This window comes from Diabrotica undecimpunctata, chromosome 9 (genome assembly GCF_040954645.1).
Source record: "Diabrotica undecimpunctata isolate CICGRU chromosome 9, icDiaUnde3, whole genome shotgun sequence".
Classification (NCBI taxonomy): Eukaryota; Metazoa; Arthropoda; class Insecta; order Coleoptera; family Chrysomelidae; genus Diabrotica; species Diabrotica undecimpunctata.
The window spans coordinates 36,055,719-36,068,999 of NC_092811.1; the positions used below are offsets into that span (position 1 = coordinate 36,055,719).

At 34.7% G+C, this 13,281-nt stretch overlaps 1 protein-coding gene across 1 annotated transcript in view; it reads right to left on the reverse strand.

Annotated features, from left to right (window-relative positions):
* Positions 1 to 13,281, reverse strand: part of LOC140449837 (equilibrative nucleoside transporter 3-like) — a 62,347-nt gene continuing 49,066 nt past the window's right edge. The window contains exons 6-8 of the mRNA XM_072543201.1: positions 2,076 to 2,161; positions 1,044 to 1,240; positions 1 to 206 (exon numbers count right to left, since the gene is read on the reverse strand). Coding sequence (XP_072399302.1) covers positions 95 to 206; positions 1,044 to 1,240; positions 2,076 to 2,161 — 395 coding nt within the window. The 3' untranslated portion in view covers positions 1 to 94. The remainder of the gene's footprint in view (positions 207 to 1,043; positions 1,241 to 2,075; positions 2,162 to 13,281) is intronic.

Below are 13,281 nucleotides of genomic sequence, written 5' to 3' on the forward strand. Positions count from 1 at the left end.
TTGTATAGAAAATAACAGTATATAATATCTATTTGTTTGTTCCCTGATACATATCGACAGTGAATAGCAACATAAAATTAAAAATTTATTATATTTATAATAATCTAATTAAAAATATACTAATCGTTGATCCTATAGCTGCTCCTAGACCTATAAAAACGATAACTATAGACGAAGCTATCTCTTTTTCGTGTTGGTCTACAACCCTAAAAAAAACACATGTATTAACACATAAATCATGTATTAAAATAATAAAAACCAAAAAAAGTGGTACAATAGGCGGTACTGTAGACTAGCGCGAAGATTCATACTATGTTTCTAGGCTGACATAAGTCTAATTTAGCGTCCATTCTTTTTTTGATAATTTTTGTGAAAAGTTATATGTGTGAAAGCAAACTGATAGGACGGTAGTTTTTTAAATCTGTTGTCTCCTTGCTTGTGTAATAAAGTAATGACTGCATTATTCCATTAAAGAGTTTTTCCTTAGTATATGCATTCGGTGAAAAGCTTGGCCAAAGCCTGGATAATTTTATTTCCACCTACTTTGATCGCTTCGATCACTACTCCGTCATCGCAAGGAGATTTGTTATTTTTCATTTCTAAAAGTGTCCAACATATCCCGAACATAGGCAAACCAATCCAAAATTGGATTTATGCACATTTCCTTTCTGTTCGCCTTATTTTCCAAACACGTCAAGTTTATGGAGCTCTCAAAAATATATTGATCATGATTGTCTAAAAAAGGTTATAGTTTCTAAAACTAATTTTTTTGAGATCTCAGCGCCTTAATCGCAAATGAGGTTACTTATCAGTGATTATATATCCACGTGATATATTGTAAACCATAATTTTGAATAACCTCTAAATCACCACTATTAACTTTTTATGGTTGGTTTGCCATTTTTAAGTAAAACAGATGCTAAGGTACTAATAGAAAGAAAAATTTAATGCTTTTTTACAAACTTTTTGGATGTAAATCCAAAACCTTTGTAATTGATCTCTCTGATTTTAAACAAGCCCTAATAAATAAATGTGCAACTTACTTGGGAATTAAAATTTGTATAATATTTGTCATGAATCCATTGGTAAATGCGAATATGAATAAAATCAGTATATACTGGTAGTCCTTATTAAAAACAACTGCCAAAATATGGCGAGGCTGAGCATTGCATAATAAAATCAATGGAATGAAGATAATCCTCGAAATCGTTAAAATTATAATCACAGTAATGTTTCTTGGCTAAAAATAAAAAAAAAAATATTATTCAGTGCAATTTTGATATAATCGTTGTCGTTGTCGATATAGTCGTCGTTGCAAGCTTGATTTCAGTCACATTTCACGAGCAGAAAGAGAAAGTGGGAGGACAATTATTGTTTAAATAATTTGAAGAAAATACAAAAAACAACTTTAAAACTAATGTCTCACAAAATACTGTTTATGAATTTTGAGTACTACCAACTGTATTACCAACTTGAAATTGAGCGGGAAATTAAAAATATTATTTATAACATAAGCAATAGAAAGAAAATAGTATTTAGTAAATAGGTTTAGAAAAAATAAAACTGAATTAATTACTGAAGTTTGATCAAAAATATTCAATTAATAAAGAAATTTTAAAAAAAGAGAAAAGAAATCTCTGAGATGCAAAATAGCTCAGTCAAAAGTCAATATAAAATTGTAAATTTTGACAAGATTCTGGATCTCAGATCTTTTATTCAGATTGTTATTATCACTTTTGCTGATATGTACCATCTATTAATAATAATAGTTGCAGTAAAACCGATGATCATCAGTGACCAGTTTACCATTACTGATTTTTAAACTGTTTTCTCAAATATTTAATAATAATCCTTGTATCGGTATGTAAGTAATATTATTGAATTTCAATTTTCACTCAATTATTTTTTCACTTAATTTTTAATTAATCAATTTGAATTTATATTTAATAAATTGCACACTTTGCACAATTGAATACATTAATTGTAAGTCCTATTCTTATTTCTTTTACCTATTTTGAAATGGACTCACACAGGCAACATATTCAAGATTATGTATAATTATTACGTTGTCTTACCTTAAGTAATCTACCTGCAACAATCCTTCCGGAGTAGTCACCGATACTAAACAATAAGTACGCTATTGTAGGTACAAAATAAACATCTGAAAAGACAAAAAATATATTAATTGAAGTCAAAATATTATTGTAAATAGAACTGAATATATAGTTTATTTCACGAAAAATGGTTAATGATTGCAATAAAACCCGACCGCAAGTACCCCAGCTTAGTCAACATTAGTTGAGCAGGTAAGTATTCAGGTAAAATTGAAGCTACTGTGGAGTGTCGTTATCTTGTTTGTATAATAAAATCGTATAAAATTATAAAAACGATTAGAATACATTTTATTTCAAAAAGTTGTAAACATTTTAACAGTGAGTTTCACTATCAAAGGTTGATCTTTTAATGACCACAATAAATTTGTTGATCGTTAAGTATTTCTTGGAATAATTATACAGGTTCCCTCTATTCTGTATAATTTGTAAAATATATAAAACCGATGAGAAATTTTTAAATATACATTTTGTTTCATTTAGTTGAAAGTGTTACAAGTGTTATTAGTGTTATACCTATTTATACCTATAAAACATCATTATGTGGCGTCCGTGGAAAAACATTGATGGTGCTTCTTCCAGTGTTCCAGCAAAGAAAAAGCATTTATCTGCTGACGCTAGAGAAATCGTAAAAACAATATATACCTAGTTCTTTACTTACAAGAGGACTTACTGCTAATACTGCTGCCAGTGAAATATCTGATTTATCGAAAATACCTCTAACCACAGTGAAAAGAATTACCTACATTAGATGCTTTAAAACAACGGCTTACTAATGATGATACACAAATAAACTGTAGCCGCATTAGTCTTTGGAGGATTTTGTCTAAAATGGGTTTCAGATATCGTACAATTGACAAAAGGCAAGTGCTTATGGAGTCCCATCGTTTACAAAAGTGGCGTACTGAATATATAACTTCCATAAGAAAGTACCGTACAGAAGATCGACCAATAATTTATCTGGACGAGACATGGTTTGACACTCATGAAACACCATCCAAAGGATGGTCCGATTCTTCCAACAGGTGTCAAACAAAAGCTCCATCAAACAAAGGGAAAAGAATAACAATTTTACATGCAGGATCAGAAAATGGTTGGGTCCCAAATGCCTTATGGCTTTCTGCAAAGAACATTAAAGACTCCTGCGTGGACTACCATGAGGATACAACGGCAGAGCTTTTTGAGCAATGGTTTAAGAATTGTCTTATTCCTAACCTTTCTCAAAATGGTGTGATAGTAATGGACAATGCAAGTTACCACAGTCGTCAATTACATAAGTCTCCAAGTGCAAATAACACGAAAATTGAAATTCAAAACTATCTGTTAGAAAGCGATATATATTTTGAAAAAAGTTATTTAAAAAATGAACTGTTAGAAGTGTTAAAATCATTTTCTATTAAAAAAGTATGTTTGTGACGCATTGGCCGAGGACATGGGACATACAGTGTTACGGCTTCCGTCCTATTATTGTTTATTTAATCCCATAGAGTATATGTGGCACCAACTAAAATCAAATGTTAGATCACAAAATGTTTCTCCGACTTTAAGTGGTAGTGTAGTCAAATTAATAAGGAAATGTGTTGATGATATCTCCCCAGAAAGTTGGAAAAATTCAGTACGCCATGTAATGAACGTAGAAAATTCATGTTACTTTGAATCACATAATTAAACCAATTGTTATTAATCTTGAAGAGGATAGCGACAGCAAAACAGAATTAGGTATTTAGGAATTCATAAATATATTTTGGTTATTTTGGGTATTTTTTTTTGTACATATTATCTACTACTACTAAGGATTTCCACAGTTTTCACTGTCTTCCTTCACTCAGCCGTTTTCTCCAATTTTCCCTGTCATTCCAGTCTCCATCTCGCAGGGTTCTTTTCTCCATAGCCTCGTCGATTTCATCTCTGAATGACCTTCGGGGTCTTCCTCTCTTTCTTCTTCCAATCGGGCTCCATTCTGTGATTTTGTTTATCCAGCGTCCTCTGTCCGCTCTTCTGACGTGGCCGTACCAGGATAGTCTCTTCTCCTCTATATAGTCGATTATGTCTGATTGCACTCCCATTCTCCGCTTAATCTCTGCGTTTTCAATTCTGTCTCTTTTTGTAGTCTACAGCTTCTCCTCAGGAACTCCATTTCTACTGCTCTTATTCTACCTCTATTTCTCTTGTTTATTGTCCAGTTTTCGGACCCATATGTCAGGATACTTCTTGTCAGGGTGTTATATATTCTCTTTTTTGTCTTTATCGTAATGTTCTTATCCCACAACACTGAGTTTAGTTGTCTTATACAGTTTCTTGTTTGTCTCAGTCTGTTGTTTGTACATATTATCTTGTATATATTTTCCTATATTTTTTTTCAATTCATTTATTTTTTGTACATTATGTATTTATTTGTATGTATATACTGTAAATAGAACTATTATTACTTTACATTTTTAACGATATCCGATTAGGAAGAGCAAAAACTTTTAAACACGCCAGTTTTTTGCTGACAGTCCTAAGCCTGTAAAAAGTGTGAAGGAAAGTACCTTTCTGAATTTAGATCCATATACTACAATTATTCATGTAGAACAAAAAAACTACTTTCTTCATGTTAAAAATTGTTCAATTATCAAGTATATTCACTTGAACAACCTGAAAATACCATATGAAATAATTTAATAAATTTTTATAATCGCGTATTCGACAGCTACCAATGAAATATATTAAATAACAAACCTTCTGAAGTGCGACCCTGTGTACTTCGGTAGTTTATTGAGAGACTCTTGTATACACGATAGGATCAACTCAGGTAACCATTAAGCACTCAACCATTTTTCGTGAAACAAACTATAACTAAACGAGTTTTCGCTGCTTCATAGGTTTAATAAGAGTATTTTTTTGATGATGATGTCCACATGTTCATGATTCCATGATGTCAACCATATTAGCCATTCCAATTAAACAATTAAAAAAACATAATTGTATTTTGAGAATATAAGGTATATTGTATGAGAAAGAGTTTAAGGTGAGTATGCCCTTTCAACGGTAGGAAATAAGGAACATATTTAAAACAACATAGCAATATTATTAGGCGGAGCCACCAAACAAATTTCTTTTTCGCTTCTTCGTTGGAATCTCTATAAAAACAGACTTAGCCATTCCTCGGGTATTTCACCAGAAGTATACACGTCATTAAAAAGTTTAACTAGAGCATTGATGTGGTCCTCTTGTATCTTTGTTAAGGGTTCAGCTGGGAAGTTGTCTGGCCAGTTGCTTTCTTGATTTTGGCTGATTATATTGCATGAAGAACGTCAGATTTTAAAATTTTAGCTCCTTCTGGATTTACATTGCTCTGTATATTCAGCTTATCATCTTGAAACAATTCAGTTATATGGTTAGTTCATGTTTCAAATATTACTCCTTCATCAATAATAACTTTTCCTGAATTAGCTACTAAAGTACTAGTGTTTTTCTTATTTTACAGGCTAGCCAGTTCACGAACTTTCTTGTGCATACTGAACATGTCACGATTCTTTTCTAATTCTTCCATTTCTGAACATCGAACCGCCATCCACTTTTCTTTAGCCGCTCGTACTTTTTTTATTTCTCTTTATTTTCTTCTGTATTCGTCTGCCTTGCTACTATAGGCCGACTATACTCAAAAGTACTACGAAACCTGATAGAAAATGATATTAAAGACAAACAACTAGAAGAACAAGCGGGATTTAGGGCCACTAATGCCACTCCACTGCGGTAGCGGGTAAGTACTCCTCCACAATCCCAGTGGAGGATAGACTTACTTCAGGGATGCGACCCTGCCCTACGCGAGCCTTGATTGTCTCTCAACTCCTATGGAGAGAAATCATGTCCTAAACCCATTCCTACCCAATACCTACTATCCTACCAATTTCCCAAACCAACTCACCAACCCGCCTGGCAAGCGTGGTGTTTAAATGCCAAAACCCCTCAGCATGAATAGACATTCAAGAAAAGGGCCCTCAGTCCCCGGCAGCTCGCTAGTTCCCAACCAAGGTAGCGGTAGGATTCACGGACAGCGGGCAGAGGGTGCAAAGAATCTCCGGGATGTAAGAGGCTACCAAGAACGACGAACGCTGCACATAATTACGTATAATGTAAGAACCTTATCCAAAGATGAAAAAATGACGGAACTGGAGGAAGAACTCAGACATGTGAAATGGGATATTATAGGAATTAGCGAAGTCAAAAGAAGAGGTGAAGATCAGGTCAAACTAAAATCAGGCAACATATTCCACTATAATGGGGAAACAGAATCGACCACTGGAGGAGTAGGTTTATTAGTACACAAAAAATTACAGAAAATGATACAGAGCATTGGCTGCATTTCCCCAAGAGTTATGTATATAAATCTAAGACTAAATAAGAGATACAATCTGAAAATAATCCAGGTATACGCCCCCACCAGCGATTACGAAGATGAGATTGTTGAAGCCTTCTATGAGGAAATCGAAAGAGCAAAAAAGCAGGAACCGGCCCATTACAATCTGATAATGGGAGATTTTAACGGGAAACTCGGAAGGAAAAAGGACGAACAAGAAGTAGCAATCGGAGATTTTGGAATCGGAGTAAGAAACGAAAGAGGCGAAATACTTACCAACTTTCTACTGCAACACAAACTGTATGCAATGAACACCTTTTTTAAGAAGAAACAGAGTAGAAAATGGACGTGGGTTAGTCCAGATGGAAGAACTAAGAGCGAATATGATTATATAATAACAGACAAAAAGCAAATTATTCAAGATGTCACTGTACTTAATAAACTATCAGTAGGAAGCGACCACAGACCAGTAAGAGCTAGAATAACGATAAACCTACAAAAAGAAAGAGCAAAGATGATAAACAGTGGCAAACGCATAGTTTGGAATTCACCAAATCAGCCAGAAGCGTACATAAAAAATATAGCAGAAACTTTACAGAGTAATAATCCCAAACCTCTAAGTATCGACGATCATAATAAATTAATTACAGACTCGGTTAGAAACACACAACTCAAATTCTGCAAGAAAAATTACACCAAAAGTGAAAAGATTAGCAAAGACACAAAAGCTCTCATGGAAATACGACGAAACCTAAGCGAGAAAGAAAAGGGAAACAAAGAAGAATATAGAAAACTAAATAAAAGAATTTCAGCGGATATTAGAAGAGATATAAGAAGATATAATACTAATGTAATTACTCAAACAGTAGAAAAGAACAAAGGTTTAAAGATAATGAAAAGAGAACTCACACAAAGTAAAAAAGAAATATACAAGCTAGAAGATAAAGACGGAAAGGCAACAACAGATAAACAAAACATTCTGAAAATAACTAGAGAGTTTTATAAAGACCTCTATACCAGCCAAAGATCACAAGAAAATTTACCGACACGAGTAAAGACTCTCATAAATCAGGGATCGGAAATACTTTTACCCATTACTGTGTCAGAAGTAAGATCAGCTTTAAAGGAAATGAAGAACCATCGATCGCCTGGTGACGATGGACTCGTTATTGAGGCAATAAAAGCAGGAGGAGAAATTCTATTAAAATCAGTAAGCGAACTGTTTAATAAATGCTTACATGCGGGTACGATTCCTAAAGACTGGAACAATGCAGTGATAATCTTGTTACACAAAAAAGGTGATATTACTAAATTAGAAAATTATAGACCCATCAGCCTCTTGACACATATGTATAAACTCTTTATGAAAATCTTAACAAAGAGACTAACACCTAAACTAGATTTCTATCAGCCCAAAGAACAGGCAGGCTTTAGGAGAGGATATGGCACAAATGACCATTTGCACACCATAAAGATCTTAATTGAAAAATGCATCGAGTACAACATACCACTGGTTCTTGCATTTGTCGATTACGAGAAGGCTTTTGATACTGTAGAGTTTGAAACCGTACTGGAAGCCCTAAATCAAAGCCGAATAGATTACAGGTACACGTCACTAATCAAAAACATCTACGAGAACGCTACATCAAGTATACGACTACACGAAGACACAGAAAAATTCAGCTTAGGTCGAGGAGTAAGACAAGGAGACAATATTTCACCAAAATTGTTCACGGCAGCTCTAGAGTCAATATTTAAGAACACCCAATGGCAAGATATGGGCATCAATATAGATGGAGAAAGATTAAATCATCTGAGGTTTGCAGATGATGTCGTATTAATCGCAGATAACTTACAGGATACGGTTTCTATGCTACATTCGCTTAAAAGTGTGTCTGAAAGAGCAGGATTAAAGATAAACTTTAAGAAAACTAAACTTATGACAAATCTCGTAATGAGTGGAAATATAACTATCGACAATAATACCATACAACAAACAGACACTTACAAATATCTGGGACACGAGATCAAAATAAACAGAGACAATCAAACAAATGAAATACAGAGGCGAATAGGCCTGACATGGGCAGCATTTGGCAAACTAAGCCATATTCTAAAAAGTTCAATTCCCATGTGTCTCAAGCGAAAAGTTTATAACCAATGTGTTTTGCCTGTACAAACTTATGGAGCAGAGACTTTAACACTCACGCAGAAATCTGCGAATAAACTAAGAGTTACACAACGAGCCATGGAACGTGCAATGCTGAATGTGAGCCTCCGAGACCACATAACAAACCGACAAATCAGGCAAAGATCAGGAGTTCAAGACGTCATCGAAAGAACCACGAGACTTAAGTGGAACTGGGCAGGACACTTAGCCAGAACACAAGATGGACGATGGACAAGACTAATTATGGAATGGAGGCCCAGAAATTATAAAAGAAGCCGAGGACGACCACCGACTAGATGGACCGACGACATAAAAAGAGTAGCGGGAAACTGGCTACAAGCGGCCCAGTGTAGAGAACACTGGAAAGAACTGAGGGAGGCCTATGTCCAGCAGTGGACGGGATTGGCTGATTGATGAATGCCACTCCACTATGTATAATATTTTCACATTAAAAATTGCAATGGAAAAACGAGTGCAGAGAAATAGAGAAACTCATATAGCTTTAATAGATTTGGAAAAAGCATATCACAGTGTACCGATCTCCCAACTATGGATAGAAATTTCTAACTTGAAAATAAACCCAATTCTTATTAACGCCACTCAAAAATATTACGAACAAAACTTTGCAAGAATTAAAATGGGACAAGAAATCGTCTCTCCTTTTCAAACAACAAAGGGACTAAGACAAGGCTGCTGTCTGTCACCCACCTTATTTAAAATCTATTTGGACAGATCCTTAGTGAAATGGGTAAAAAAATATAGAAACATGGGAATAACGGTGGAAGAAAACAAGCTATATACTAAGAAGATATAACTGCAAGAGGAATATGAGGTGGCAGGTCTAAACATGAATATGACAAAATGTGAATATCTCTCAGTGGGAACATATAAAATATGTGACCTAGTCTTGGAAGACGACAAAATCAAAGGCGTGCAATCCTGCAAATATTTGGGGGTCATTTTCAACAAGAAGGGAAATAGCGCAGATGAGATCAGGGAAAGAATAAACAAGGGCAGAGCAGCGACCCGTGCCTTAAACTCTCTTCTCTGACAAAAAACAATTCGACGACGAGAAACCAAAAAACACATTTACGGTAGTATGGTCCAAAGTATTACACTTTACGGTTCGGAAGTATAGGACGTCACCAAAGCTAATAGAAACAAACTTATGACGACAGAAATGGATTATCTGAGACGAAGCTGCGGTAGATCGAAACTGGAGAGAGTTAGCAACGAATAAATAAGAAACGAAATGAAAATGGAGCGAAATATCAATGACGACATAGAAAGAAAACAATTAATCTGGTTCGGACATGTTAAAAGAATGCCAAAGTACAGATGGCCTAGCAAAGTATTGGAATGGATCTTTCCTGAAAGAAGAAAGAGAGGACGACCACGGATAAGTTGGCGCAACGATATTGATGAAGCAATGGCGGCAAGAGACGGGAAGCGGCGGGAAGAGGCAACTGCATATGATAGAAAAAGATGGAAATTGGGGGCGGAGAAGCGGCGACAGCCATAATAAATCCGTTATTATAATATATATATATTCGTCTGCCTTGTCCTTATATTGTCTTCTTGGTTCCATAAGGTCTACTATTTCTTCCGTCATCCGTTGTTGCTACTTGAATCTATTAGTTACACTATGTTCCAGTATCTTGGTCATATGTTCATGAAATAATTTCCATGTTTTCTCAACATTTTCGGTTGTTCTTATTTTTTTGTTGACATCTGAAAAAGTAAAATTCTTTTGCTAATGATTTTACTCTACTCTTACATCCGCGACTAAAGGATTGTGATCAGATTCAATATCTGCTCCAGGGTATGTCTTAACTCTACTGATAGAGTTCCTAAATCTTTTGTTGATTATAATGTAATATATCTGAATTATTATACGTGTTGGATTATCTCCACGTGCTCTCCAATTATAAAGAGATTGCGTTCTTAATGAAAATCAATGAGTCTATCCCCTCGTTCATTGATGTCTACTATATCATACTCCACTAGAAGATCTGATCTACACACTTTACCAATTTTAGCATTAAAATCGCCCATTATGTATGTGGTTTCATTGGATTTTAAACTTTTTAATGTAAACCAATTATTATACAGAATTTTTACTTCATTGTCATATTTTCTTTTTCTATTAGGTTAATAGAGCATTATTATGTCATTCATCAGAACAGGCTACTTTCCGAGTCAATGGAAAATTTCACAGATTATCCTGACACCAAAACATGGAAAAAAACCAGAAGGCCTAAAATCCTATAGACCTTTCAGTTTGTTGCCGATTCTATCAAAGGCATTTGAAAAGTTTCTATTGATAAGATTGATTCCAATCTCAGAAGAAACTAAACTTATGGCGGGCCACCAATTCGGCTTTAGGCTAAAAGTATGGGACAATCGAGCAGGTACACAGAATAGTAAAAAAATCTCCTACGTGCTGGAAAAATACTCTCAGTAACCTTCCTAGACGTCAGTCAAGCCTTCGATAAGGTTTGGCATGAAGGCTAAGATAAAAAAACAATTGCCATATCCTTTCTTTCCACTCATAAAATCCTACCTGTCAGATATATACTTCTTGGTAAAACAGCACGATGAATACACTCAGCTCCATCCTATCAAAGCACGTGTTCCACAAGAAAGTGTACTAGAACCTATTTTATTTCTGATGTTTACAGCAGACCTCCCATTAAGCAGTAACATCGAAGTTGCTACTTTTGCAGACGACACCGTCCACCAAAATAAATAGAAACTTGAGTAAAAAAATGGCGAATTAGTGTAAATAAGACCAAGTCAACACTTGTAACCATCACAATGAAACGAGGTGAATGCCCTCCGGTCACACGCAATGGCAAGCAATTAAGTAAGGCGAATGACACAAAATACTTAGGTATCCATAGCAAACGACTAACGTGGCAGAAGCCCATCTTTACCAAAAGATAACAACTGAGCATTAAATTTAGACATATCTATGATTGGTTGATTGGTCGAAACTGTAAATTAACATTGGATAATAAACTGCTTATATTCAAGGCGATTCTCAAGCCCACATATGGTATGCAGTTATGGGGCAAAGCTAGCAATTTTAATCTTGCAATCCTCCAACGCTTCCAGAATAAAGTAGTAAGGTCTATGGTAAATGCTTCATGGTATGTTACATCCTCCTCTATAGAAAAAGATCTGGACGTGCCTACGGTAAAAGAAGTTGTAACAAGTTACAGTATCAAATATGTTGAACGGATAGAAGTGCACCCAAATGTACTCGCGAAGCGGTTATTCGATGACAAGACTGAATTAATGTTTAACCAAAACCAACTGTATTTTAAATTCTACCTTAATAATTATTTAATATGTAGTTGTGATTCTGTTTTATTACTTTATTGCTTTTAACTTACATACTTTTTAAACTATTCACAATAAATTAGTAACATTTACAGTTGCTAGAAACTACATATAATCATCACCAAAATATGTCGCAAGCACGTAACAGAAACTTTATACCCAATACAGTAAGACCAAATGTAAGCTATGCTAATGCAGCGAGTAATAGACAACCTCCTGCTGCTCCTTCAGATAACCAAGATTCAAACACTATTCTTATGAAGTTTTTAGAAGAATTCAAAGCCATGTTTAATCAAATCTTGCAACAAAACAGCATGGTAATAAACATGCTAAGTAAACTCATATGCAAATAAAATTCTTTTTACGAATAGCTGAATGGAACGCCAATGGCCTGCTAAATCATAAGGACGAGGTGATAATATTTCTACAACAAAATTTTATAGATATATTATTAATAAGTGAGACACATTTTACAGAAAAATCGTATTTTAAAATACCTCATTATCTAACGTACCATACTAACCACCCAGACAAGACAGCCCATGGAGGTACAGCAATCTTGATCAAACAATCAATTAAACATTTCATGATGGAAAGTTATATAACAGACTGTATCCAAGCTACAGTAATTAAAGTGTGCTCATTACCATACGAAATAACAATAGCAGCAGTATATTGCCCTCCAAAGCACAATATTAAAAAAAAACGATTTCGGATCCTTCTTCAATACTCTAGGTCCAAAATTTATCGCAGCTGGTGACTTTAATAGTAAACACACTTACTGGGGATCAAGATTAATAACAACAAAGGGGAGAGAGCTCTATAGCTTAATGCAAGAAAATAAATACTCATATTTATCAACAGGAACACCAACGTACTGGCCAACGGACCCCAAAAAAAGACCAGACCTCTTAGATTTTTGCATCATAAAAGGAATATCTAACACCTTTATGGACATAGTTCCAAGTTATGATCTATCTTCAGATCATTCACCAATTATTGCAACAATTAGCACATGCGTTATTAACAAACAACCTACTCCAAAACTGCATGGACCTAGAACAGATTGGAACCTTTACCGAAAAATACTGGATGAAAACATTAAACTAAATGTAAGACTAAAAAGCCCTTCAGAAATAGAAGCAGCTACAAACAACCTTATAACCTTATTGCAAAACGCTGCAAAAGAAGCGACACCAAACGATGCAGATAAAAATAAAATCGAGAAAAGAATAAATATTCCATTAAAAATTAAAAAGCTCATTGCTGAAAAAAGAAGAGCAAGAGCCAAATGGCAACAAAGTCGGAACCCA